Below are 24,841 nucleotides of genomic sequence, written 5' to 3' on the forward strand. Positions count from 1 at the left end.
GATTGGTGGGCAGAGTTTACGACAGAAGAATGAGTTTTCTTTTCCTTTTTAAGAGAACAATGATTAGCTAAGCATAGCGCTGGTGTTGAGGTAATTTGGTAGCTCTGGGTCTTCTTCTTTCTCTCCCTTTACGAATATTACACTTTTTTACTTAGCATGAGATTCAGATCACTGAAATTCATTACTGTCATTCTGTCATTTAATTTCCCTTGTCTTGTGCCTGCTTTTCGTAACTTTGAAGGTCTGTGTCAAGTCCCAACTGTTATCTCATTTCTAACATGCACAGGATGTTCAATGTCAAGAAATACCAAAACAGGTGGCAATACTGACAAGTAAAATATATACAATTGTCACAAAGTAGCTATCTAAACAATAAGCGTAACCGCATAATCACATAATCATGCTAGATCTTGAAAGGTTTCCCAGCCTGAAAGCTGAGAGAAGGAAGGAGGAAAGGACAGACGAGAAGAAAAAGAATATGTACAACCCATGCGACCTAGTGCCCTCTTACTCCTTCTCCTGACAATGCGAAGGGGAGGAAGAAGAAAGAGAAGAAGACTCCGCCGCATCGGGATTTTTTTCTCCCACTCGCCCGCCGGGAAGCGTTAGAGCTCTACTTGGTAGCAGGCTGAAGCTTATCCAAATCCTTGGACTGAACTTGCCATCCATCAGCCTGGTAACCGGTGCTGAACCACTGCTTAGCAGTTTGGTCACCCTTGAGGGTCCACTTGGCCCAGTTAAGGATCGCGCGACCGAACTTGCCGCCGTTTGCGTCGCCAAGGGTACCGCCGTGGCCGACGGGGATGTTGCCTTTCCACGAGGGAGTACCAGCGGGGAGGTTGCGGTAGTCGCGTTCGCCCTTTTTATCACAAGTTAGCATTGTGCAATTTTTTTTGATCGAAAGAAAAGGAGGAAGAGGAGGAAGAGGGAGGGGACATACGTTCTGGTAGGCGATATCACCTGTTCCACCCAGAACAAAGAGAACGGGCTTCTTCCACGACTTGGCGGCGTCGGTGTTGGACAAAAGTCCTGAACTGATGATTCCGACGGTGTCGACGCGGGGGTCGTTGAGGTTGTCGGCGGCTTGGACACCACCGCAGGAGAAGCCGGCGGCCATAATTCGGCTGGCGTCGACGTTGGCGTAGCGGCCTGTGCCTGCGGTCTTGGTGATCCAGTCGATAGCTGCCTTCATGGTTTGGGCGGTGGATGAACCGCCGCCGTTGAGGCCGCCCTCGGAGATGGCCAGGAAGCCGTTGGCCGCCATGTTACGGAGCAGAGCGCTGTTGGAGCGGCCGTCGGTGCTGCAGGCGCCGTTGCCCCAGACGAGGACGGGATACTTGCCGTTGGTCGGGTTGCCGGCAGGGAGGTAGATGGTGTGGCCTGGGAGGCCCGAGTCCATGTAGGGATCTGTGCTGCCGGTTTGCTAGAGAGAAAAGTGTTAGATTGGTGGTCTTCGCACTGTGAGATAGAGCAGTAGTATACGTACACGAGCTTCGAGGTCAACAGGCGAAGCTGTGACACTGCCCATGGAAGAGAGCGCCGCGAGGACGAGGCTGAATGAGTACTTCATCTTGTAGAATGTGAGGAAATGCAACCAGGCCTGTGGTGTGGATAGAAGAAGAGAAAGTCGAAGTCGAACTCGTCGATGGTCAAAAGCAATTGATTCAGAGAATAGCAGATAGTTTTATATATACGCACAGCGGTGTCAGTTCATTTATTTCTACCCATACCCGCCCGAATCCCCGCCGCCATGTTAGAAGCCCTTCATGGGTCCAAATTCCCCAAACTACATCGAACATCCATGAAGACGGGTATCCACTGCACCTGTCCCCACTCCACCCCTTCCAAACAAATGTTTTAATTTGTTTCAAAGCCTGTTGTCTGTCTAATGTGTCAAGGACCACCCCACTTTTCAGGTAGCCATGCAAAACATACTTCCTCCCTATTGTTTTTACCCTTCGGCCTTACTGACTCGTCGGGTGGAGAAGGGCTAGGGGGGTAAATCAGTAATAGGTCCGTAAGTGTCGTCGAAACATGGTGTGCGGGCCCGTGCGTGGAACTGTCTATGGGGTAAAGATTGGAGATGGGGGGTTGCATAAATTGGGGGTGCATGATAAAATTACCAGCGTGCTGCTATACGCGGTTCTTGTACGGGGGAACTTGTGTCCGAGTGTGGACAAGCAGGTAAGTATAGCTAAGGGTCTTTGTTTCTATTGAGGCTGTTGTTTCCAGCTGGTTGGGTCAATACAGCATGTCGGTTCTTCTCTGAATTGAACCGTTTACTAATTGGCCAGCCATAACGTACAATCATCGTCATTTGCATGAGTTTCTTAATTGAAGAGGTCACGCGATTGTGACATGTCGTTTGCCAAGTGCAGTAGTGCTTCCAGTGTTAATATCCATCAAGACTTTGTTCACGGCAAACAAAGGCTTGGCCGGTGGTTAAAAGAAATGCCACCTGAGGGTTACTTTCGATTTTGAGGGAATCACGTATCGAGGAGGATCGTGCAAGATCTGGGCAGTATTGTTCCGGGTGCGGGGAAGAAGGAATTAGTGCACGCCGGGCATGCAATGCAAATTGGTGTCTGCGCCCTTTTTTAGTACGCATTCGGTTTAGAGCCGATGATGGCATGCATGACTGTGGCATTCTGAGGAACTGCCGAAGGCGCTGTTTTTTCTCTGGCCGTTATACCGTATTTTGAAACAATCTTATTGGCGGTCTGACATCACCCTAATATTCTCACACTCTGAAACACGGGTTAGGCAGTGTTCTAGGTGTGTGTTGGTGCGGTTCGGTGCTTACCATGCTTACTACGCTACCTTACTTACGCTTCAAGCGTCAAGGGGCTCTATGTCAACGTTATACCACCTTGTATCGGTTGCGCGGATTACTGGCTTCTGCAGTTCTCCATTGGTGCATTCTAAGAGTTCTCTTCTCGTACGCCTATCCGAAACCCATCCGTACCCGTCCGCTGCCGAGCGCCGAAGCTGGTCATCATGTAAATTAAATCGCGGTGTTAGAGTAGCCCGGTGAAACACCCAAACACTTGGCGAAAAAGAAGACATGCCAAGAATTTTCTTAAAAAAAAATCCTTGTTTCCTGTTCATTCCTTGATATATTGTGAGTTGATAGTTCTCGATATATTTGCAATGGATGTTCTGTCATGTTTGCTCCACCAATAGGCCTTGCAAGGTCATATGGTTAATTCATCCATCTGAACACCATAACAATCTGACAAATTGAAAACGCCTCTCAATCAGCCGACAGGAAAGGCTCAACACAAACCGAGGCAGATTATGGACCTGGTGCATTTCTCCACCTGTACCCGGTTCACCCTCAATACTGAGGCACGACGACAACCTGCCATGGCGGCAGAAACTTGCTCAAGATCGGAGATAGATCTAGGCACGTGAAACGCCAAATCAGCGTCTGCGCCTGCACGATCTTAGCTCCCGCGATCCAAGTTTCAACCAAGATACCTTACCCTGTCGTTGTTGGGGCAGGAGCACTACCAGTTGCAGTGGGTGCCGTGCTATCTTTCTTCCACGCCAAGATGCCCAGTACAAAGCTAACAAACCAGAAGATTGCACTTAGAAAAGCAAAAGCCTGAACGGCATTCCACTTTCTGCATAATCCCTCTCTTGCACTCATCGCGTTCCAATTCCATTTGCTTCCGCAGTGCATGACATCTTTGTACCAGTCTTGCAGTAGACCAAAGACGGCGAACCAGGCACCACAGAAGAGTAAATCGGCTACGACGTGGGTGACGGGGTGAATTGCGCTAGAAATGAGCCAGATGAGAGACGCAATGACTGATATGGAGGAAATGATGGCGCTGTAGAAGAGGCGACTGAAGGGGCCAATATCATGCTCATGCTCGAGATAGAGAAGGTAAGATGACAGTCCTAGGACTACGGTTGCGCAGATGAACTGCGCCAAGCGCAATGCCATAAAGGCGAAACGGGGAATACCCATGGTGTTCTCGGTGGTGCTGGTGGTACTGATTGTGTGAAGAAGTGAGGTTTCAGGTTGAAAGATGTTGTAGTAAGTTTTGGATTTGATGGATAGAAAACTGGGGTTGAAGTGATAGGGAAATATGGCGTTTCTCTCACTTTGTCGCCAGGATTTTGAGCTTCACCTGTAATTTACCTGTTGTGCCAGGCTGACGTGGACCAACGACCTCCGAATGCAAACGACTATTCCACATGCTATCTCGTCTACTAATTGTCGACTTGCTATATTCAAACACTTCAGTCGCACGAAACCAACCTGGGGATGGCATGCCATCACTGTTGGCATGGATTCCAATGAGTTGATAGGATACTAGCAGTGTTTGCTGCCTGCGCTGGCGCCCCAATTGAGCTTACACCAAACAATATGGAATTGATCGAGTATAGTAAATACTCAAGTCAGCGATTGAAAGATTATGCAACTCAGATATCATAGTCGGTCAGAAAAACACCTTCAACAAGGCCAGGCCCCCCACATCTTACTAACCCCTCTTCGTTAGTAATCGATCCTCTATCAACCCCCACCATGAACCCCACCATCTTCCTCTCACGTATCTTGAATATCTGTTTCTCTTCCAGCACTCCATTGTCAAAATGGCGACGCCCCACGCCACCATAGCCATCATCTCAATTGGCCAGATGGGGCTCGGTATCGCCTCGCTACTCAAATCCCACGATTACGCCATCACCACAAACATCAGTGGACGCAGCTCTGCAACAAAAGACCGAGCCGAATCAATTGGCATCCAACTACTAGACACAGATGAAGAGCTAGTCGCAAGCGCAGACTACGTACTCAGCATTGTACCGCCGCGTGATGCTGTCGCAACGGCAGAGAGAGTGATTGCTGCACTGGAGAAGCGAAAGAGCACACAGCAAGATGCGTCATCGGGACAGAAAAAACGCGTGCTATATTACCTGGACTTGAATGCAATCAGCCCAGATACAGTACGCAAGATAGGCGGCATGTTTGAAGAACGAGTAAAAGAAGAGGTACGCTTTGTTGATGGAGGCATCATCGGCGCACCCCCTATTGCACCTTCTGCTCCATCAGATACATCAAAAGAAGCACAGGGGTCGGATAGCCCCGGGTCAAATTGGACGCGTCCTGGCGTTCCACTTTCGGGTCCTCATGAACTCCCCAGTACACACCTCGCTTCTGTATTGAATGTCCAGCACGTCGCCAACACCATTGGCACAGCCAGCGGTCTAAAATGCTGCTTTGCCGCTTTGACCAAAGGCTTCACTGCCCTCTCGTTGCAGTCTTATACCACTGCCTCGTCTCTCGGTGTGCTGCCCCATCTGAAAGACTACATGGATCAGTACAACCCCCATGCGCGGCTCAAAGCCGAAAGAGGCATCGTGGGATGTACACACAAGGCATACCGGTGGGTGGAGGAAATGCGGCAGATAGGCGAGTGCTTTGCGGGACAAGGAGGCTGGCAACAAGCAAGTGTATTCCGCGAAATTGCAGGCGTATTTCAGGAACTTGCCGATGTCGTGGAAAAACAAGGGAGAGAGGGAATGGAAAATGTAGACGGGGTAGTCGGGATCCTAGGCAATGATCTCCAATCTAATAAATCATAGTTCCCCCCCCCCTCTTCTTTTCAAAATAACAACAACAAAAAAACTACTATTACTACTACTACTTCAATTTCAAACTCTTGGTGAAGAAGCCTCTCTCTCTCTCTCTACGAAGATGCCAATCCATCATAAACCCCCTTCTCAGCCATGATCCAGGCGGGAATAACCTTGCCATCTCCATTCGGCAGCACCTGCGCCGCCAGCATGCCCGCAACCCCCTTTTCCCGATCAACCCACCAGAAGCAATTGCACAGCCCCATCCACCACAGCGTATTCGCCCCGCGCCCCGTCTGTCCCGGCGCAATCGTCAAGAAGCCGCCAAAGCCCCAGCCCTGCGGCGGATTCCCGGGCTGAGGATACATCTCTTTACCCGGGTTGAGCAGCAGTGGATTCGCGGGCACGACTTCTGCGCGGGCAAAGTCTGGTTGGTCTGGGATCTGGTTTTCGAATAAGAGATCGACGGATTCTTTCTTCAGGAGCTGTTTGTTGGTGAGGGGGCTGGTGCCGTTGTTTAGGATTGCGGCGAGGATTTTGACGTATTCTTTTGGTTTGGAGAAGAGGCCTGCGCCGCCGGATTGGAGGAAATCCTTTTGCTTCTCGGGCGGGCATTGTAGCGGGCCAATGTAGAGGTGGGGGGTTTCGTGCAGGGAGCCGGAGGCGTCGCGCTGGTGCATGTGGGCGAGGTTCTTTTGGAGGCTGGGTGAGGGGAACATGGTTGCGCCTTCGGCGGGGATGTCGAGGGGAGTGAAGATGTTTTGCTGGAAGTAGTCGCCTAGAAGTTGGCCGGTTACTCGCTCGAGGATGATGCCGGCCCAGTCGATGTTGACCTGTGCAATGTTTTAGGCTACCATTGTAACTGGTGGATGCCACTATGATTGCTGAGACTTACACCGTATTCAAATATACTGCCGGGCTGGTTCAGCAGCTTCGAATTGAGAATGTCGTTCTTGTCTCCATGGCTCCCTTCGATGCCGTCTTGCTTGATTCTTGGGTCGGCAAACCTATATCCGAATCCCGCTGTATGGCTAAGCAGCATACGCATGGTGATTTCCTTCTCTTTCTCTACAGCATTGACGCCATCAGGATACACTTTCTTGTCTGCAAGTTCAGGTACAATCTTCTTGACGAATTCGGCATCGTCTAGAGGTATTTTGCCCTGCTCAACAAGCTGGAGTACCGAAATGATTGTGACAAGCTTTGTGCAGGAAGCAATCCAGAATAGGGTGGTATCAGCATCCATAGGCTGGTCGGAGTCAACTCCGAGGGTACCCGAGGCATGTTCGACCAGAGTCTTGCCTGATTTATCGACAGCCTGGAAGACAAGCCCTGGTGAGCCGTCTTTGACAAAGCTGTCCAGCGTGGCCTTGATACTCTCTACACTTTGAGAAGTGAGTGACATGGTGACAGAAATCCTTGGTTGAAGTGGTGTAAAGTGAATGCAAAGCACAAGAGGGAAACAAGTCAAGACATGTGAATTTATAGGTAAAATCGCTAGTGTAACGAGGGGCAAATGCCGGCAATAACGCAGGATGAGATCTACCAAGTCGATTCAGTATTGAGTGGCAGCCCTATTAGCCAAGAACGTAGTCATGGTGGAGCCTATACTACCCCGCAGCGGGGATAGTCCCGAAGGTAACCTGGGCCGCCTTGCTGCATCTCTAGCACAAATATGTATGGTGCTAGGATTGTGTAAGAACATCATCTTTGAGCGCTCGCCCTGCAACACACTCATGATGTTATATACATGACTTTTGGTCGGTCGTTGAGTGCGTAGTATGAGGATGCGGGCAATTGCAAGATGTAAAGTTTGTGTGAAGAGTGAAGTCTGATACGGACCAGATAACACATCCGGTAAGCTCAAGGCAAAACGGATACTTCGGCGTCCTTGCTATAGGTCTCAGACTCTACTTGGCGCGTGTTTTAGCGCTGAGATCAGGCTCGCTTCAATGCGGATTTCAATTCCTTCAACGCAGCCATGACGAGAGGAACTGTGATAGGGCCTAGCAAAGGTAGGTATACGGCGACCTTGTGCTCATCTGGAAAGTACACTTGGCCAACCATGGAGCGTTCAAAGAAAGCCTTCTCAGCCTCTACCTCTGCAGCCCGGGCGTGTTCTAACGCACTAGGAAACCGGCCATCTCGAAGATAGTCGCAGGCTTGATGCAGATTCGCGATAGTGCGATGTGTAGACTGGGCTACGTTATCAGGAACCGGAATAGATGGGAGCTTCTGATACACCTGAGCCAAGGCACCCAAGGTAGAGGAGGCAGAGAAGATGAGCGAGGCAGCTCGCACGCGTTCCAGGGTTGATATGCGCAAAGGTAACGATGCTGGGCTTTGGGGCAGTCCGAATAGTGAGATGAGCTGATTTGAAAAGGTATGCATGGCGGGTGCAAGCATTTCTGCGGTAAGCTCGGATGGCGTATCTGACTTCCCCTCTAGGTTAAGGATGTGGACACCTCCCCACTGTGGAATAAGCCAGCTGTTCCCGCCATTCTCTTTTACGAGTAGTGGCGATTGTGCATGGTCCGGGACGTAGAGAATGAAATTGACAGTTGGTCCTTCGCCAATGCTGGGGCTTAGGGGCCACTCGGCAGCGTTGACAAATCCACTCAAATCTTCCTTGCGGAGTGTCCACGCCTTTTTTTCTTCGTCATATTCAGGCTGTCGGATAGAGGGTGTGTAGGTAGCATAAAGCTGGACTTGAGTATCGACAGTGAAGTTGCTAATAGCTGATAAGGCTTCCAGAAGGGGGCTCATGTATTTCTCGAGTGCCGTCTCAATATCCCATCTCGAAGGTGCATATGAGGGGCTGAAGAGGGAAAAGGTCAAATGGTATGTGGGAGCATACTTGAGAGCGCGAGTGGACTGGCGTTGGAGCTCAGCGGACGTTTCTGGGGAGAGGGCTTTGATCTTGGCAGCATGTGCGCCAGAGGAAGTCGAGAGTACGTGAGCCAATTGGGCCTGCTCTTCAGCAAAGATGTTATGTAGCTCTTGAGCGAGAAAGGTAGCCAGGCTCGAGCCGGTTGAGGATTGTGAAGGTATTTGATTGGGCAAATAGTAAACGTCCAGCGTAGGAGAGTAGGACTGCAGCTGCGAACGGGGCGTGGTGCCAGTTTCGACAGGTATTAGTCGAATGACCAGGACAACGTCCCTGTCATCGCTAGGAATGCTTGTGCCGTCACTGACTACTACTTGCTGAGAGGTATTGGGTTGTAAGGGCGGATCGGCGAGCATCAGACGGAGATGGTGTGCGGAAAAGTCATTGATATCGTCGAGAGCATGCTGGGTGGTGCGGATGAGGTGCTGAGCATCGAGTGAAGGAATTGGGGCCTCGACAGCTATGCGCAGAGGGAAGACTGGTTTGCAGACCTGCAATCGTGTCAACTTGGGTTATGGGGATTGGATGCGCACAGCGTAAAACATACCTTTGCCTCAGCCCAGTCTGTCATTTCCTGCAGCGGCAATTCCGCTCGATAGATGGCTGTAGTCTTCAGCCATACTGGCAGTCCCAGCAACAAGACGACAGCCCAAAAGGAGACAATTGACCATCGTCGCAGCCACAGGCTTTCCTTTGTCTCGGGCGGAGGCTGTCTTTGGGCCTTGGCGGCAACTTTTGGTGTCTCCGAAGACGAGAGCAGTGCCTGCTTTGAATCGCCCGTCGGCGACGCGTCAGTGTCTGTTGGTGCCGCCATGTTGCGGTTGGGGTTGTCAAGGTCGCACTCTAGACGATGTCGCGCCATGATGCGCGTCCGTGCGCTTCTCTCCACTACGCCAGCCCACCATGTCATCACCCATCAGCCAGTCGGCATGCGTCAGGATAGATGGATCAACGAGGATGGATATCTACTCGCGGTTTGACGGGATATCAATGTATTTTCTATTCAGGGTTGCATTTCAAAGATTCCATGTCATTACCCATCTTGTTTTCAAGTATCTTGGCCAAGGCGCTGGAAAACTCACTCTTGCCAGCCGCCTCCCCAGCCCCTGCACTATACCTGAGACTAGATACGTGCAAGGCTTAGATCACCATCTAGTAGCCTTCAGTCCCCTGCGCCTCTTTCGAGGGTTGACCACCATGTCATTATCATGTCTTAGGAATCTGCTTTCGGTTCAACTTTGCAACTATCAAAGCGTAGAAGACGGACAGAAAAGACCGGCACCAGGTCAGGGTGCTATATTGAGGTTCATATATATATATTATCAAGGCTTTGTGAGTAGGAATGGTCTCCATTCTCTTGCAACTAGACGTCGCGTGGCATGGGTAGCGTGTGAACGGCTGGTCTGTGCGCGATGGTTCGGATGAATGTCCGTAACATGGCCTGCGGTCAATGGCATTGCATCCCTGGCTTTGTCATAGACGCATGTCGCCTTGAGGTTCCGAGATGGTTGCTGCCATCAGAGGCTCGAGGGCGCAACACAGTCAATCCACGCAGGCACGCGAATAGCCTCTGGGTCTGCCCGAAGGCTTAGTGGTCCGCAACTGGGATCGCCCTAGAGCCCCGCCCGACCATGCCTGTTTGGGCAGTGTTGCGGTCCGTGCGATGCGGGGTTGCATATCTGGGGAAGGCACTCGCCAGACAGTGACGCGGTGCTCACGAGATCGAGGACAGCTACCCCTCTCGGCTGAAAGAGCTTCGCTCGCTCCAACTGCTGCTTCTCTCCTTCATATAAAACCTTGATGTTCCATCCCTTCATCTGCTCAATCCATTCCATCCTATTCACATCAAATCATTCAAGATGAGTGCAGTTGCAGACAACACCGATGGCCGCGTCGAGCAGGTCAAGGTGTTGTTTGCTCTCTTTGACAAGTACAACACGCTCGACGTGGCCGGCCCCCTTGAAGTGCTGAGCCGTTCCCTCCAGGACCCCAAAGACCCCGGTAAGTCAACCATTTAGATATCCTACCTGTTCCGACATGAGCTGGGCTATCGTTGGCCAATTGGTCTCTGGCTGACACCCTGTAGCCAGCAAGGCCTTCGACTGCCAGTTCGTCGGCACCGCAGCCGCCATGACCTCTGTCCAGGGTCTCACCATCAAAGCCGACATGGACTATGAGGTATGTGGCTCTTTGCAGCATCCTTCACAGCCCTACTAACTCAATTGCTCAGGATGCCAACAACGAGCTCGATGATTTCGACGTCATCATCGTTCCAGGTGGTGAGGGTGTGTTCGAGGTGCTCAAGAATAAATCTGAGCCCCTGAACCTGCTCACCAAGTACGTCGAGCTTCAAGAGAAGAACCCCATCAAAGAACGCACCATCCTCGCCATCGATGTGGGTGCCCTGCTCCTTGCTCAGCAAGGTATGCTCGAGGGCCTAGCTGCTACAACCCACCCCGACTACTACGTCCGCCTCGAGACCATCTGTCAAGACGCAGCTAGGCGGGACATGTCCATGCGTACCGATGTCATGGAGGAGCGATACGTCGTCAACAACGCTCGCTTCGACCTGGGCGAAAACCCCGAGGAGAACCCGTGAGTCAAACACCCGCCGCTTTGGCTTACCACCAGCTAACCCTTATAGATACATCATCAAAAAGTCTCGCGAGCCTCAGAGCCCGGTTGAAGGCACCAACATGGGCCACGCTCGTCGTAAGTCGATAGCTCGTAAGGGCAGCAATGCTTGGCGTGACTCTCGCCGCCGCGAGTCCATTGCTAGGCGTGCCTCTATGCCCCTTGGTGGTATGCGTGTCATCACCACTGGTGGTGTGACTGCTGGTCTCGATGCCAGCTTGTATTTGGTAGGCTCTCTCGCATCCCACGACTCGGCCCTGGAGGTCGCCCGTGTTATGCAGTATACTTGGGTCAAAGGCGTTACGGTCGATGCGATCGATGTTTGAGCTACGGCTCAACGCAAGAAGCGAAGGCGTTAATATGGGTTGGGTAGTACAGAGATCTGAATGATCATCTGAAGCATGTCGGGAATCGCAGAGATTGACCACGACGAATCATGTGAGGATTCAACAAGGAATGTAAAGATTAAGAAATGACTGAATGCTCTGCTGTGTCGTGATGTTGTTGGCATGGATTGATGTTGACGGTTAACGAGCCGATGCGCTTGTTCCCATGGCTCCACAGCTCCACTCCCGTCCCAGCCCTTCGCACTCGCTTCTAAACTTGCACGTGGGAGCGTCTGCGTCTATCGTTCACCGTAGAGACAGATGAGGGAATCCAAATAACCAATCATAGGCTCTCAGTGACATGCACCCTGAGCTTGACCGCGAAACTAAGCTCGCGTCTGCACACCGTTATGCTGGGCTCATATTTCTCCCAATAAAACCATGGGGCTTTAGAGCGAATGGCATCATCGCTTGAGGCTTGGCTCGAGCCATCCCAACGACAACAATGGCCATCTTGTTCAAGCACCATTGATCCTACACCAGCGTCCTATCCATAATTTGGTAGTTTCAATGTCGCTACAATCCCTCATCGGCTCGCTAAGGCGTTCGCGCCCGTCCTCGACGCCACGTGAACCATCATCAGATGTGCGAGGCAACAACGATACTCTTCCAGACCGCCTTCTTGATGTCTTTTTCAGAATGTGGGATCTCGGTTTCACGGCATTTGGAGGACCGCCTGTGCATTTCCAGATCCTGCATCGTCGATTTGTGGAGGGTAAGGGTTTTGCTGGGAGGAAATGGCTGGATGAACAGGCTGTAAGTAACTTTTTTCGCATCACCGTTTTGAATAGGAAAGGATTCAAACGACAAAGTCTGTTCGATACTGGAATGGAGATGAGAATGGAAGAAATGATTTGAAACTAACCTTGCTATTCCAGTATCAAGAGCTATTCGCAGTATGTCAGGCTCTCCCTGGCCCTGCATCGACCAAAATGTGCTTCTGTATCGCTCTTCTACACGCCGGAATGATCCCCGCCATCTTCGCCTTCATGCTCTGGAGTCTCCCTGGTGCAATTGGAATGTATGCGCTCTCACTCGGCGTACAAAAGATGCCTGAGCGCCTCCCTTCCATTGTATACGCTTTGCTCTCTGGTCTCAACGCTAGTACCGTTGGTATCATTGCGCTAGCTGCCGTGCAACTGGCTGAGAAAGCAATCCAAGACAAATTAACTAGGATACTTGTCATTTTCGGCGCATGTGCAGGGCTGTGTTATAACGCATTGTGGTACTTTCCAGTACTCATCGTCTGCGGCGGTGCAGTGACTGTGATCTGGGATGTCTGGCTCATGAGGTGGGTAGGCAAGATGAAAGCGAGATATCAAGCCCAACGCCGCCGCGCAAGAAACGAACAGGGCGATGCCGAAGAAGAAATTCAGCATGCGAATCTCCAGCCGACACCTGTAGAACTCACACGGCCCCAAGCCGTCAAGCGGAGACCCCAGGCTGGAAGCTCGACTGTAGACGACGCTACGTCTTCCCGCGAAAACCTCTCTCCAACCCAACACCACGAACCCGCAACCCACACCCCCGAACCACCCCAGCCGGAGATGAAATCCCACAACATCTCTGTCAAACTCGGCGCCACCCTCATCATATCCTTCAGCATCTCCTTCATCACCATCATGGTCCTCCGTGGCACCCTAACCTCCACCACCCGCCCCTTCGACCTCTTCTCAAACATGTACCTCGCCGGCACCATCATCTTCGGCGGCGGGCCCGTCGTAATCCCCCTTCTGCGCTCCTACGTCGTAGACCCGGGCTGGGTCACCCCGCGCAACTTCCTGCTCGGTCTCGCCCTCATCCAAGCATTTCCAGGCCCCAATTTCAACTTTGCAGTCTACCTCGGTGCCCTTGCCATTGCGTCGGCCCCAGGAGCCTCCATACCCACGATTACAGGTGCCATACTGGGATTTCTGGGCATATTCGCTCCAGGCATCGTGCTGGCGGTCGGGGTCCAGTCGTTTTGGCAAGTGCTTAGGGCGAAGTCGTGGGTTGTGAGTTTGCTGCGTGGGATTAATGCCACGGCGGTGGGATTAGTGTTTACGGCTGTGTATAGGTTGTGGGAGATTGGGTATCTGACGCCGGAGAGTGGGAGTGGGAAGAGTTTGGCCGATGAGCCGTGGTGGGTTGTTGTGGCTGCGTTGGCGTACGCTGAGACGGCGTGGTTTGGGATTCCGCCGGCCATGGCGATTTTGTTTGGAGCCGTGTTGGGCATGGGGTGGTATGGGGCTGTTGGGAGCTAGATAATCCGTGGCCAAAATGCTTACAATGGTGTGAGGAGATTTTTGATGTATAGGCAGCGCGAGAATGCCGAAGTGTAATAATTTGAATCCCTTTCATAGACGAACTATCCTAATATACATATTGTACACATAAAGTAACGCGGCTATAGCGACTTCTGTACTTAAATGGGGAGTAAGATACCGTTTTCTTCTTTTCCAGCAATCAGAGCAAAGAAAGAAAAAGAAATCCGGCAACTCTCTCTGAACCCAACTAGCCGTTTCCAACAAAAAGAGAAAACTGTCGTCTCCATCTGGCTCAAACGAAGAACCTCTGGCCAATCCCATTCCATCTCCCCCTCCGCCCCCCCTCCAAAAAAAAGTCTTCCAAACTCCAAAATCCAAAATCCTTGGTGTGTAGTGATTCCCTTAATTCCCCCTCCTCCCCCAAAACTCCCAAAATATCCCACAAAAAAAAGAGACCATCCCATAGTCAAACTAAACTAAACCAAACCAAACCAAACCAAAGCAAGAAAACAACAACAACAACAACAACAAGACTACAACTCAAGTATAGTATCCACCATTCGGAGCCGAAGTCGACGTGTTGGGATCGTCAATCTTGCCTCCGCCATTGTGGATGATTGGCGGTTTGCTGTAGCGCTGGCTCCGCGACGATGACGAAGTGGTGTTGGCGCCGGATTGTGTGTAGTAGCTCTGGTATGACGAAGAGGAGGAGGAGGTTGAGTATGCTGAGGAGATTGTTAGCATCTGGGGTTTCTTGATATCAAGGGGGGAGGAGGGGAAAGAGGGCAGAAGAGGAGCTTACTGGTTGATGCGGTGGAAGGGCGCGAGTATGAGGTGCCTTTTTGCGGCGTGTACGATGTGTACGAGTATGAGGATGATGACGAGGACATGGTTGCGGTTGGTGATGGAGTGTTGGTGGCGCTTGGGGAATTCGTGTTGGATGGGAAAGGGTGTGGGTGTGGTGTGAGTGTCTTTGTTATCTGACTTGTTTCGGGACGTGATGTATATATCTTTGATTGAGTTGATTGCTTTGAGGAGAGTATGGTAAAAGAAAAAAAATGTACACCCTCGATAGACTATTTATTCCAGGCAGACAACCTACGTGAGGCCGCCATTTAGGACTTCATCCACTCACGTAAATCCTCCTACTAGTCAACTCGGCAATTTTGTTTTTGCTTCTCTCCCTACTGCCATCATAGTTGCCTGAATACCTGGCTTGCTTCGGCTCACGTGTGAGTGGATAGTGCGCCCTAGGGAGGACCGATGATTCACACCTGGCGTGGCTATGTCGTTCTTCCCTAGTCCCGACCGCGTCAGAAAATGGCAAGAGAAGAAAGGGAATTAGCGACTAGGCTAGGCTCAAAGTTTACGGTATGCCCAAACCGGTATGAGAGAGAAAAAGAGTCATCGTGTGTACATGCATGCTTGCGCAAGTTCACCAGAAGGAAGCCATGTTCCGTCGTCGACTAGAAACGCGTCACGGTTGGCCATGGTCCAGGCAATGACTTGCATGTATGGCTGCAAGGCACGATAGGCAAGGAGGCCTATGACAAAGCATCACGGAAAAGGGTGGAAATGCGTAGTCCAGTGACGTCGCCTTTAGTCCTCAGGCTTCAGCCATTCGAATTGGGAATATGGTAAGAGGGAGAAGTTCCGCTGGCGAGCATTTGCGGTCACCGGTGTGCCAAAGAAGGTATGGCGTGGGGGCTTAGAACACGGATGCCTGTAGGCATCGCTCTTAAAACGATCACCGTAGTGTATCAGGAGAAGAAGAAAATGAAAAAAAAGAGTTTCGGCGGTTTCCGATGATGTTTGAAACAGGGAGATTGAGTGGATGGGAAGAACGAGGCAGAGAGGGAAAAGGGCGTCGTCAAGGGCGAACCGAAGGCGCAGTCGACCTTAGCGGGGGTTGCTGCATGCACCCAACCGTCCATGCGGGCAAGGCTCACACGCCATTCACGTGGATACGAGTCATCTATTGACTCAAACTGCGATGGCACGGGGATTGCGGCTGTGGTCGCGCAAGTGCGCATATGTTCGCCTGCGCATAGCCGGCCGGAAAACTACTGGAGACATGACGCACGACGTCTTTCCACGCAGGACCAAACCATATCTTTCATTTAGCGCAGTTAGGAAGTGTGCACCGAAGCGTAGGAATTCGCCCTCTGAAATCGGAATTGACATTGAACACATTGGGTATCGCTACTTTATCGCCCTCCTCTTTTTGCTGTCGTACGTCTTGTGTGCATACAGTCTTAATCATACAATTTCAGCGCACCATTGAGGTCTCCAGCCACGACCTTCGATGTCTCCCTTGGATGCCACTGTACTGCGAGCACTGGCGCATCGCTGGCTGGAATCTTGTGGTACATTTTACACGTCTTCCAATCCCAGAAACAAATGAAACCCCCGCTGTCACCAGAGCTGATGAATTGGCCGTCGGGACTGATTGCCACGTCGGGTGCATATCCAGCCACGTTGTGCCCTCTGTAGCTCTTCTTCCGATTCTGTCTGAAGCGGTCTGTCGAACTGTACACCGTAATCTGATTATCTGACGACTGGAAGGCAACGTATTTGCCAGACGGGTGGGGTGAGGAGCGGACCATGGAGAACATGTACGGTTCAGCAATGAACTTGATAGGGACAGGGATACCGTATTCCCATGCGCGGAGGGACTTGTCGTCGGATGTCGTGATGAAACGGCGGTTCTCATCGCAGAAGGTGATTGTATTGACAGGCCCCAGATGGTGGTCGTATTCTTGCACCATCTCTCCACTTCTTGTGTCGTACTGCATGATCTTCTTATCGCTCATACCAGCCAAGAACTCATGTGGCATGCTTGGATTGATGCGCACGACGTGCGGTGTCTTTCCAGTTGTAAATTTGTTCAGACACTTGCCAGTCTCTGTGTCCCATATCTTCATGTAGCGGTCATAGCTAGCGGACACGAATTGCGTGCCGCTAGGATTGAAATCAACGTCGACAACCGACTTCGTATGCCCGGAATATGTTCGCAGCAGCTCGCGTTGGTGATACACGTCCCATAGCGCGATCTTCGAGTCGGCCGAAGCAGAGAGGAGGAGGTGACCGCTGTCAGGTATGAAGCGGACTTGGGTAATCGACTTTGTGTGGTATTTGTAGGTGTGGATAAGCTTCTTTGGTATGAAGTTCTTTGGCTCATAGTCGCCAGTGAGCTTGATATCGAGGTCCGTAGGTACGTGCATGTAGGTCCGTCCTTGGTAGTCGTATTGCTGGCTGCCAACAAACTCACTCGTCTCGCCCTCAGCCTCAGTATCTCGGTAGTCTGTGCCAGCGAGCTTCTTGGGCGCGGCCGCAGAGTTGTCGACAATCTCGTCTTCCTCGTACACTATTTCCACTTCCACATCTGACCCAAACTCATCGTCCGAGGCGGCATCTGGCCTCTGTTCTTCGTATTTTGCCCAGGGTCCTTTGTATGCGCCAGCTCCACTCACGATGCTTGAGTCGCCCTTGGCTTCGCGCTTTCTTTTCTTGGATCCCTCTCCGCTTTCGATCGAGCGTTGACCTTGTCGGAATGTATGATCGCTAATGTATGTTTCCGCCGCGAAACCGGTTGGGACTCTACCGGAGCCTCCCCCAGCCATGGTTGTATTATTCGCCGATGATTTCGTGGTCGCGCAGGCTGTGTAGGCGGGGCAGACGGACAGCGGGTGAGGTGCAGTCTTAAATGAAGGAAATCTAGAAATCTGGGGAAAGCTGGCTCGCCATGGAATACGGGTTACTAAGCACGCCAAGCCTTTCCCCTTGCACGTGAAAACTACAATGCATTCCAGTAATTATTTTATATTGACGGGTACAAAGGGCGAAATGGTCAAATCCAAGAGTTGGCTCGGAAATTGGTTTCGCAACAGTCAAATAAGGAGGAAGCTTCAAGAAAGTCTCACGAAAGTCTCTTCAGCACTAAAACCACGAAATTCTTTTACAGCAGTCTTAGAAAATCGAAGAGAAATTTGTTTTGATGCAGAAGTGCTTTTCAATGATTGATGTATTTTATATTATGCTAATCAAACGCTATTCGTTTCGATGTAGGGATATCGATCTGTCAAAGTCCTATTCTTGTATATCCTTGCGTACTCATAGCATTATCATTGGTGCCTGCATGCCCATTGCATACATGGCTTGATCAATGATACAGAGAATTACAAAAGCCCTTATGAGCATGTCTATGCTTACAAGTAGCTGTACCTTCGGTAGTAACCCTTCAATGTCGGGCATGAGCTGGTACATGAGCTGGTACAGTGGCGCAGTCCACGACTAATGAGACTCGTCGCGGATAAGAGCAACGATCATGCTGTAGAGGTAGAAGAAGAACATGAGCAAATGGAAGCCCAGCTTGATGAAGGATTCCTAAGTGCATATATATATTAGCCATTTGCGCCACAACACGTCCAGATTCTGTGATCCTCTTACCTTCTTGTGCACATTAAGCTTCCTGAAGATCTCCGTTGCATCCAGTAGGTGTTGGTTCTCAAAGATCCTGGGATAATCAGCAACGTCACTCTTATCACACGGGTTGGCGTGGGCGGCACGCACTTCTTCGCGTTCCATGCCAAGAGAGGCAGGTTCAGCACCAGAGCCATCCAGTATCCATTGATAAGGAAGAGGAAAGTCAGGAAAGCGTGAACGGCGGCTTCGGGAATGATGTAGGTGTTGAGACGGTTACAGAGGTCGATGGGGTTGATGTAGTCGCTGGTGCAAAATTAGCCATTGCCCAACAACAGGGTTGTGCGGTATCGTCTGCATGCGAAGACGCTTTCTCGGGAGCTGCTCACCATTCCAGATCGCTGTACATGATGGTAAAGAAGACTTGGAGAAATAGGTTGACGGCGTTTATCAACACCGCCAACAAATACAGCCATGCTTCACCAGTCATTGTGGCGGTAGTGTGCGGGGTAGGACGACGATAGTATCGAGGTTTACGAAGGAGACGAGCAACGTCGCTGGTCGGTGGCTGGGGGCGCGATTGAACAAGTGTGCGAGAGATGCCCAAGGCTCGGATGCGGTCGTGTGTTTGCGGGCTGCCGGGGCTAGACGCGGGAAGCTTAGCTTGTGTGCGGGGCCTGGATGGACGTTGCGATGACGTCGGAGACGGGACGGGCAACTGCGAGGGAAACGCGATGGCAGTGCACAGAGAAATGGCGAGTAACAAGCGCCTCAGATTTCAGAGTAGAGTAACAACAGACACAGATGCTTGGATGACGTTGAGGCGATGCTTCCCTGGACACAGCAACCATGGCCATTAGCGTCCTTCGCTTCGCTTGTGGGAGCGCAGGCGGGCCACCCTCGTCCGGTTGGAGCCTCATGTGACGGATAATGGCCCATTTGAGCGTTGCGCCGCCGCAATCGTTTCGGCACAAGAGACGCTATCACTATGTTGACATGGCAAGTGTTAGCGCTGACCATCGCAGGCCAGCCTGTTGTATACAAGACTAGTATCACGGCTTGCGGGATATGAATGGGCGTAGAGCCTGCACTCTTAGCCTCGTCGCAACTCAACTATCCTATTGCTTGGCAGGTTTCTACTCAGACTCCCTTGCGACTGTCCTATTCCATTCAAGAGTCAGCCTTTGCCTCCCCGTTTGATTCGTTGGTCGTGGCAGTCGGCATTGGCACAGGGCCACCGGGTGAGTCCGGTAACCTCGCCGTCAGTACCTCTACGCCGTCTTCTGTTATGAGTAGAGTGTGTTCTATACTACATTAGTTTCTGGAAAGAAGAAAAGATACGTCCCAGCGAGAACTTACCAAACTGCGCCGTCAGTGAACCATCTTGGGTTACACTCGTCCAATCGTCCGGCCATGTCTTATCTCGGTGTGTTCCAATACTGATCATAGGTTCAATTGTGAAACACATGCCCGGCTTCGCTTGCCCAACTGCTTTGTTCTTCGCGTAGTGAGGAACGTTGGGTGCGCAGTGGAAAAGCTGGTTAACACCGTGTCCGCAATACGTCCTGATCACGCTGCAGTTTTTGCTTTTGGCATGCTTCTCGATGACGTTACCATATTCTCGGAAAAGAGTGCCTGGCTTTGCGATTTCAATGGCCTTGTCCAAGCATTCTCGCGCAGCTTCGGTGACCCGCACAGCATCTGGATTTGCCAGCGCTTTGTCTCCAATGTAGTAGGTCTCGTTCAGGTCCGCGTGGAAACCGCCGTGGTAGACTGAGATATCGATGTTGAGGATGTCTCCATCTTTCAGTACTCTCTGATCGGGAATGCCATGGCAGATGACCTCGTTAAGCGACGTGCAAACGGACTTTGGGAAATTGCAGTAGTTAAGGGGTGATGGGTAAGACTGCGCCTGTCAGCTTTGCATGTCCATGGCCTGCATTGATCTCTCTTACATCGCGCTCAATGGTGGCCTTGTGGACAATTTCATCAATGTAGTCCGTGGTGACGCCGGGCTTCGCAGCTCTGCCCGCAATATCTAATATCTCGCGCCCATATCGGCACACTTTGCGCATGGCATCCTGCTCCTCCTTGTTCAGAATAGTAATCTTATTCCTGTTGACGAATACTTGTTCGGACCGCGGGATTCCGTCTTTCGCGTAGTCTGGCAATCGAATGTGCTTTGGCACTTCTCGGCGCGGTGAAAGCGGGTATACGGGCCTGAGAGCCCCGGTGTATGGGTAGGTAGGAAATGGGTTGTAGTGGCCCGTGGCTGGATCCGGGTGAGAAACTACTTTGGGCGTGAAGATATTGGAGAGAATACTACTTTGTGACTTGTGCACTTTCTTATGCTCACCCTGTGCGGCGGTTAGATACTGTTCTGTCTCACATGGACTATCTCACTATGTACCCAGTTGCGCTTGAAACATTCTTGGGAACAGAAGTAGCTCTCCTTTCCGAGTTTCTGGCAGTTTGGACATTGCAGAGCGCTGGCGTCGTTTTCACAGTCCTGGCCTGAGCATTTGCGCGGGGCGTCCTCTGCAGCCATTGCGTGCTGTGTGCAGAGACTGGTCGTGTGAGAGAGCTATGGCAGAGGGTGGACTGGAGACGTCGCCTACGACTAGACTTTTAAGCCGACTCTATCCTTAGCGCGCTATGGCACCTTCTGCGGCAAAGGTGGGTTGGCGCAAAAATTGCGTGGTGAATGTTCTGTTCGCTGCCAACTCCGCCGCCGCATCCTCAGATCCATATTCGTTTGCAAGGGTCCAGATTCGCCGAGGTGCCGATCGCTGATGACTAAGGCTTTTACGCGCTTCAGTTGCGCTTGCCCGTTTAGGACTTGACGGGCATCATCAGTGATACCTTGACATCTTGTCTGACTCTTTAAGCTTTTGTCCGTGGGATGACAGTTTTCATCACGTTTACCCCCGGCCTCCCTAGATACCCACCATGCTCCTAAATTTCTGCTCTTTGGTCGTTCCATCCCATCCTCTAGCCTCGGATCACGGGACTTGCGCATATTTGGTTCAAGTTTTCTCCACTCTCTCCTACCACCTTCCATTACCATGACGCAGAAGCTGGTTGTTGTCGGAGCTGGGCCGGTGGGTTCCTTGGCGGCCCTGTACGCTGCCGTGCGTGGATTCGAGGTTGAAGTGTATGAGCTGAGAGCAGGTGAGCCTTATCATACCCGCAAACAATCTCGGTCATAACACACATCCATGCTGACACTAACCAGATCTTCGCGAGGCCAAGACTACTCCACTCACTCTCTCAAAGTCTATCAATCTTGCTCTTTCCGAGCGCGGTATCCATTCCCTGCGTAAGACGGGCCTATCGGACCTTGCCGATGCAGTACTAGCCGAGACGTACCCCATGGGTGGCCGTATGATCCATGTGCGAAAAAACGGAGAATACGTTCGTCAAGCGCAAGCCTACGATGCAAGAGGACGAGTGAGTGTGGCTGCATCATGTCTTCAGGGTCGTACTGATGATACCAGAGTTTGTTGGCCATGGACAGAACTGGTCTGAACAAAACCCTTCTCGATCATCTGGAGGCTATGCCCAATGTGAAGTTAATGTTCAATCATAAGCTGGTAGGCGCAGACTTCAAGAAGAAGATTGCATGGTTTGAATATCGCCCCAAATCTCCCGAAGAGCAGGGTGATGAGTTCGAGTTGAGCTTTGACCTCATGATTGGTGCAGACGGTGCTCATTCAGCCGTGCGATACCATCTCATGAAGTTTGTCCCCATGCATTTCCATCAGGAATACATTGACAAGCTCTGGTGCCAGTTTCACGTCCCCGCCGGACCAAATGGCGACTTTCGAATACCTCCAGGCTACCTACACATCTGGCCTCAAGATGAATCCATGTTCATTGCCCTGCCGAACCTTGATAAGACATTTACCTCTACGCTCTTCTTGACAAGAGAGGGTTTTGAAGAGCTTGATGTCTCTGGAAAGGTCGTCGAATATTTCAATGAAAAGTTCCCAGGCGTGGTGCCAGATCTTATTACCGAAGACGATCTACGTCAACAATACAAGGCGAACGCACATCTGCCTTTGATCTCCATCAAGTGCACACCGTATCATTATGGAGACTCTGGTGTCATTCTAGGAGATGCTGCCCACGCCATGGTGCCCTTCTACGGCCAGGGAATGAATGCCGGACTGGAAGATGTCCGCGTCTTATTCGAGTTTATCGACAAGTACCCCAATGATCGATCCATGGCATTGAGTGAATACACAAAACAACGCACCCCAGACGCACAAGCTATAAATGATCTTGCTCTGGGCAATTACCGTGAGATGGCAAGTGATGTCAAGAAGCCATTGTATCTTTTGAGGAAATGGGTCGAAGAGAAACTGTACATCTACGTTCCCAGCGCTGGATGGGCTACCCAATACTCGAGAGTAACATTCAGCAACATGCGATACTCTGAGGTCCAAAAGGCAGCTCAACATCAAGCGGACATACTCAACGGAGTCGTTGGTGTTGGGATTGTATCTTTTCTCGGGTCTGCATTCTGGTTTGCGAGATCTGGGGGCGCACACCAAGTCAAGATGGGTATCTTGCGGTCGATATGCGTGCTCGCACAGAAGCTGCAGAGCTTTACTCGGAACTAAGCAGACCTCATTGGAATGTTCGAATATTTCATGCATGTAGAACGAGACGGCATTTCTCATGACCTTTAGCTGCTACAACCAACACAGCTTGCTACTCATTCAAAACCTGGAAGAACTGTCAACGGTCTTATTGGCTGCACGGATCTTCACACGGATATGTCTTCCTAGGTGATAGGAGTCGTGGTTATGAGTTGTTTTATTTTTTCCGATACTTAGCCGGTTCGTTAAACCCCCGGACAGGAAATGGTATGTAGCATACAGATTGACGTATAGCCTCCGAATTTGGACATGGAACATCGCCCCATGGTGCGCTTTAGGCGGCGGATATGGTGGTGTCCCACAATTTTCAATTTATTTTATAACCCGAAACGCTCCTGTATCACAGTACATTAGCCCATGTGAGCTTTTCATGGACAGCCCCACACGCAAAATGTGGGGAGAGGAGGTTTTCCCAAGCGAGACAAAATTTATAGTATTAAGTTGTGATGTTACGTCAAAGCTACACGCACTTGGGTGAATCAAACGTCGCAAAATGAAAGCCTTCTCGGTGAGCTAGGATATCTTTGTGTGCTTTGACTTTCATGGTCCGGTCTCTTGCAAATTTATTGCAAACCTTCAGGTCCTGTTGGGCTGAAGAATGCAACGATTTCATCATTGCACCAGCTTTGTCCGGTGTATGTTGACTCTCGGGTTCATTCACTTTCCCGAGTGTATGGATCTTACATTCTATGTTCTACACACTATGCGGATAAAAGGGCCAACCACCCATAGCCCAGTCAATAGTTGCCACATCGCAGATCAGACTTCTAGAATAGAGAACACATCGTATAAGCAATGTCAAACAATCAAGGCCTCTACCAACTGATTCGATAGGCAATTGATACACTTCCTATCGACATGGCCACCTGCTTTACCCGCCTCACAACCTTGCTTCCTGGCCATGGTTACTTTGTCACACGTGTTAGGCCTGGATAAAGTTGCTGTTATCCTGGTTCATCATTTCCATGTGCACAAATATCATTGGGTTATACTCTACAGAGTTGATCTAAGTTGATAAGATGGCAGTGTACCACTTTGGCATACTTCAGAGCCTCTTATCAGTGTATCCCTTTGCTTAAGATATTTCTTGTGACACAACAATATTCACACTTTAGTACCACCAGTACCAGCATTTGAGTCTCCAGCACCCAGTTGATTGACTGAAAGGCAAAACGATAATCATGCGCTTCACAGGTGGCCTCGCAGCCATAATCAACCTTGGTAAGCCATACAACACCAGTAACCCATTCCCTATACTAACACTACCCACCAGCTCAAGCATGGCCAGCATCAACAGAACATACCCTATTACCACGCTCGACGAGCTACAAAGACCCTGAAACCGGCTTCACCTTCTCCGAAACCAAAGCCGCAGCCACCCTCACCAGCAACATCATCTACCGGATAGCACAGCCCGCAAATGTTTCCGCAAACCAACCTTACGACATCGTCCTCCAGGTCATCGCTCCCAGCTCCTTGGGCTGGGTCGGACTCGCGTGGGGTGGCAGCATGGTCCGTAATCCACTCACTGTCTCATATCCCAACGGGCAAAAAGCGACTGTGTCTTCCCGCTGGGCTACGTACGTCCTCTTCCTCCCCTTCCCTCCCCCTCTCCCGCAAAAAATCCAAAGACAAAAAGAACGGAGAAAATGCTAACAGATACAACAAGCGGCCACGCAACCCCCCAACAATACTCCTCGGCAACCTACACTCCGCTCTCCACGGGTAACAAAGCAAACAACACGCATTGGCAACTCACCGTCAAGTGCACGGGTTGTACCGCCTACAATGGTTCTTCGGGGCCTGTGTATGTAGAACCGAGTGCGAGTCGGCGGTTGGCGTTTGCGTGTTCGCAGGGTAGAGTGAGTAATCCGGGGTCGACGAGTGCAAGTATTCCCGTGCATGATGTATATAATTACATCACGCATGATTTTAGTGCTGGGAGGAATGAGGGGTGGGCGGCGTTGTTGGAGAAGAATGGGGCGTAGAAGAGTTGAGTGGGAGTGACTGTGC

At 50.9% G+C, this 24,841-nt stretch overlaps 13 protein-coding genes across 13 annotated transcripts; 5 read left to right on the plus strand and 8 right to left on the minus strand.

Annotated features, from left to right (window-relative positions):
• Positions 1–613: 613 nt before the first annotated feature.
• On the minus strand, positions 614–1,570 carry COCMIDRAFT_3017 (uncharacterized protein; the record flags this gene model as incomplete). The annotated part of the gene is made up of 3 exons (XM_007687193.1): positions 614–859; positions 941–1,423; positions 1,487–1,570. 3 exons carry the CDS (start codon positions 1,568–1,570, stop codon positions 614–616), a joined length of 813 nt encoding a protein of 270 aa, XP_007685383.1.
• A 1,911-nt stretch (positions 1,571–3,481) lies between these two features.
• Positions 3,482–3,976, minus strand: COCMIDRAFT_88430 (uncharacterized protein; the record flags this gene model as incomplete). Its single annotated transcript, XM_007687245.1, has 1 exon — positions 3,482–3,976. The coding sequence occupies one exon, from the start codon at positions 3,974–3,976 to the stop codon at positions 3,482–3,484; it is 495 nt and encodes a 164-aa protein (XP_007685435.1).
• Positions 3,977–4,605: 629 nt separating this feature from the next.
• On the plus strand, positions 4,606–5,598 carry COCMIDRAFT_3019 (uncharacterized protein; the record flags this gene model as incomplete). Its single annotated transcript, XM_007687194.1, has 1 exon — positions 4,606–5,598. The coding sequence occupies one exon, from the start codon at positions 4,606–4,608 to the stop codon at positions 5,596–5,598; it is 993 nt and encodes a 330-aa protein (XP_007685384.1).
• Positions 5,599–5,702: 104 nt separating this feature from the next.
• COCMIDRAFT_24113 (uncharacterized protein) lies at positions 5,703–6,994 on the minus strand (the record flags this gene model as incomplete). Its single annotated transcript, XM_007687208.1, has 2 exons — positions 5,703–6,422; positions 6,485–6,994. The coding sequence occupies 2 exons, from the start codon at positions 6,992–6,994 to the stop codon at positions 5,703–5,705; spliced, it is 1,230 nt and encodes a 409-aa protein (XP_007685398.1).
• A 533-nt stretch (positions 6,995–7,527) lies between these two features.
• On the minus strand, positions 7,528–9,290 carry COCMIDRAFT_88394 (uncharacterized protein; the record flags this gene model as incomplete). Its single annotated transcript, XM_007687246.1, has 2 exons — positions 7,528–8,967; positions 9,024–9,290. 2 exons carry the CDS (start codon positions 9,288–9,290, stop codon positions 7,528–7,530), a joined length of 1,707 nt encoding a protein of 568 aa, XP_007685436.1.
• Positions 9,291–10,335: 1,045 nt separating this feature from the next.
• On the plus strand, positions 10,336–11,436 carry COCMIDRAFT_24115 (uncharacterized protein; the record flags this gene model as incomplete). The annotated part of the gene is made up of 4 exons (XM_007687209.1): positions 10,336–10,477; positions 10,563–10,654; positions 10,707–11,071; positions 11,121–11,436. The coding sequence occupies 4 exons, from the start codon at positions 10,336–10,338 to the stop codon at positions 11,434–11,436; spliced, it is 915 nt and encodes a 304-aa protein (XP_007685399.1).
• Positions 11,437–12,006: 570 nt separating this feature from the next.
• COCMIDRAFT_88318 (uncharacterized protein) lies at positions 12,007–13,739 on the plus strand (the record flags this gene model as incomplete). The annotated part of the gene is made up of 2 exons (XM_007687247.1): positions 12,007–12,252; positions 12,375–13,739. 2 exons carry the CDS (start codon positions 12,007–12,009, stop codon positions 13,737–13,739), a joined length of 1,611 nt encoding a protein of 536 aa, XP_007685437.1.
• Positions 13,740–14,282: 543 nt separating this feature from the next.
• On the minus strand, positions 14,283–14,632 carry COCMIDRAFT_88469 (uncharacterized protein; the record flags this gene model as incomplete). The annotated part of the gene is made up of 2 exons (XM_007687248.1): positions 14,283–14,467; positions 14,545–14,632. The coding sequence occupies 2 exons, from the start codon at positions 14,630–14,632 to the stop codon at positions 14,283–14,285; spliced, it is 273 nt and encodes a 90-aa protein (XP_007685438.1).
• A 1,365-nt stretch (positions 14,633–15,997) lies between these two features.
• COCMIDRAFT_88503 (uncharacterized protein) lies at positions 15,998–17,365 on the minus strand (the record flags this gene model as incomplete). Its single annotated transcript, XM_007687249.1, has 1 exon — positions 15,998–17,365. The coding sequence occupies one exon, from the start codon at positions 17,363–17,365 to the stop codon at positions 15,998–16,000; it is 1,368 nt and encodes a 455-aa protein (XP_007685439.1).
• Positions 17,366–18,035: 670 nt separating this feature from the next.
• COCMIDRAFT_3025 (uncharacterized protein) lies at positions 18,036–18,654 on the minus strand (the record flags this gene model as incomplete). Its single annotated transcript, XM_007687195.1, has 4 exons — positions 18,036–18,128; positions 18,192–18,258; positions 18,315–18,470; positions 18,554–18,654. 4 exons carry the CDS (start codon positions 18,652–18,654, stop codon positions 18,036–18,038), a joined length of 417 nt encoding a protein of 138 aa, XP_007685385.1.
• Positions 18,655–19,334: 680 nt separating this feature from the next.
• Positions 19,335–20,712, minus strand: COCMIDRAFT_88497 (uncharacterized protein; the record flags this gene model as incomplete). Its single annotated transcript, XM_007687250.1, has 4 exons — positions 19,335–19,468; positions 19,524–20,070; positions 20,120–20,521; positions 20,575–20,712. 4 exons carry the CDS (start codon positions 20,710–20,712, stop codon positions 19,335–19,337), a joined length of 1,221 nt encoding a protein of 406 aa, XP_007685440.1.
• A 517-nt stretch (positions 20,713–21,229) lies between these two features.
• Positions 21,230–22,789, plus strand: COCMIDRAFT_88479 (uncharacterized protein; the record flags this gene model as incomplete). The annotated part of the gene is made up of 3 exons (XM_007687251.1): positions 21,230–21,335; positions 21,400–21,614; positions 21,662–22,789. 3 exons carry the CDS (start codon positions 21,230–21,232, stop codon positions 22,787–22,789), a joined length of 1,449 nt encoding a protein of 482 aa, XP_007685441.1.
• Positions 22,790–24,009: 1,220 nt separating this feature from the next.
• On the plus strand, positions 24,010–24,816 carry COCMIDRAFT_3028 (iron reductase domain protein; the record flags this gene model as incomplete). The annotated part of the gene is made up of 3 exons (XM_007687196.1): positions 24,010–24,049; positions 24,102–24,408; positions 24,498–24,816. 3 exons carry the CDS (start codon positions 24,010–24,012, stop codon positions 24,814–24,816), a joined length of 666 nt encoding a protein of 221 aa, XP_007685386.1.
• Positions 24,817–24,841: the final 25 nt, after the last annotated feature.

This window comes from Bipolaris oryzae (assembly GCF_000523455.1).
Source record: "Bipolaris oryzae ATCC 44560 unplaced genomic scaffold scaffold_27, whole genome shotgun sequence".
In the NCBI taxonomy this organism is placed as follows: domain Eukaryota; kingdom Fungi; phylum Ascomycota; class Dothideomycetes; order Pleosporales; family Pleosporaceae; genus Bipolaris; species Bipolaris oryzae.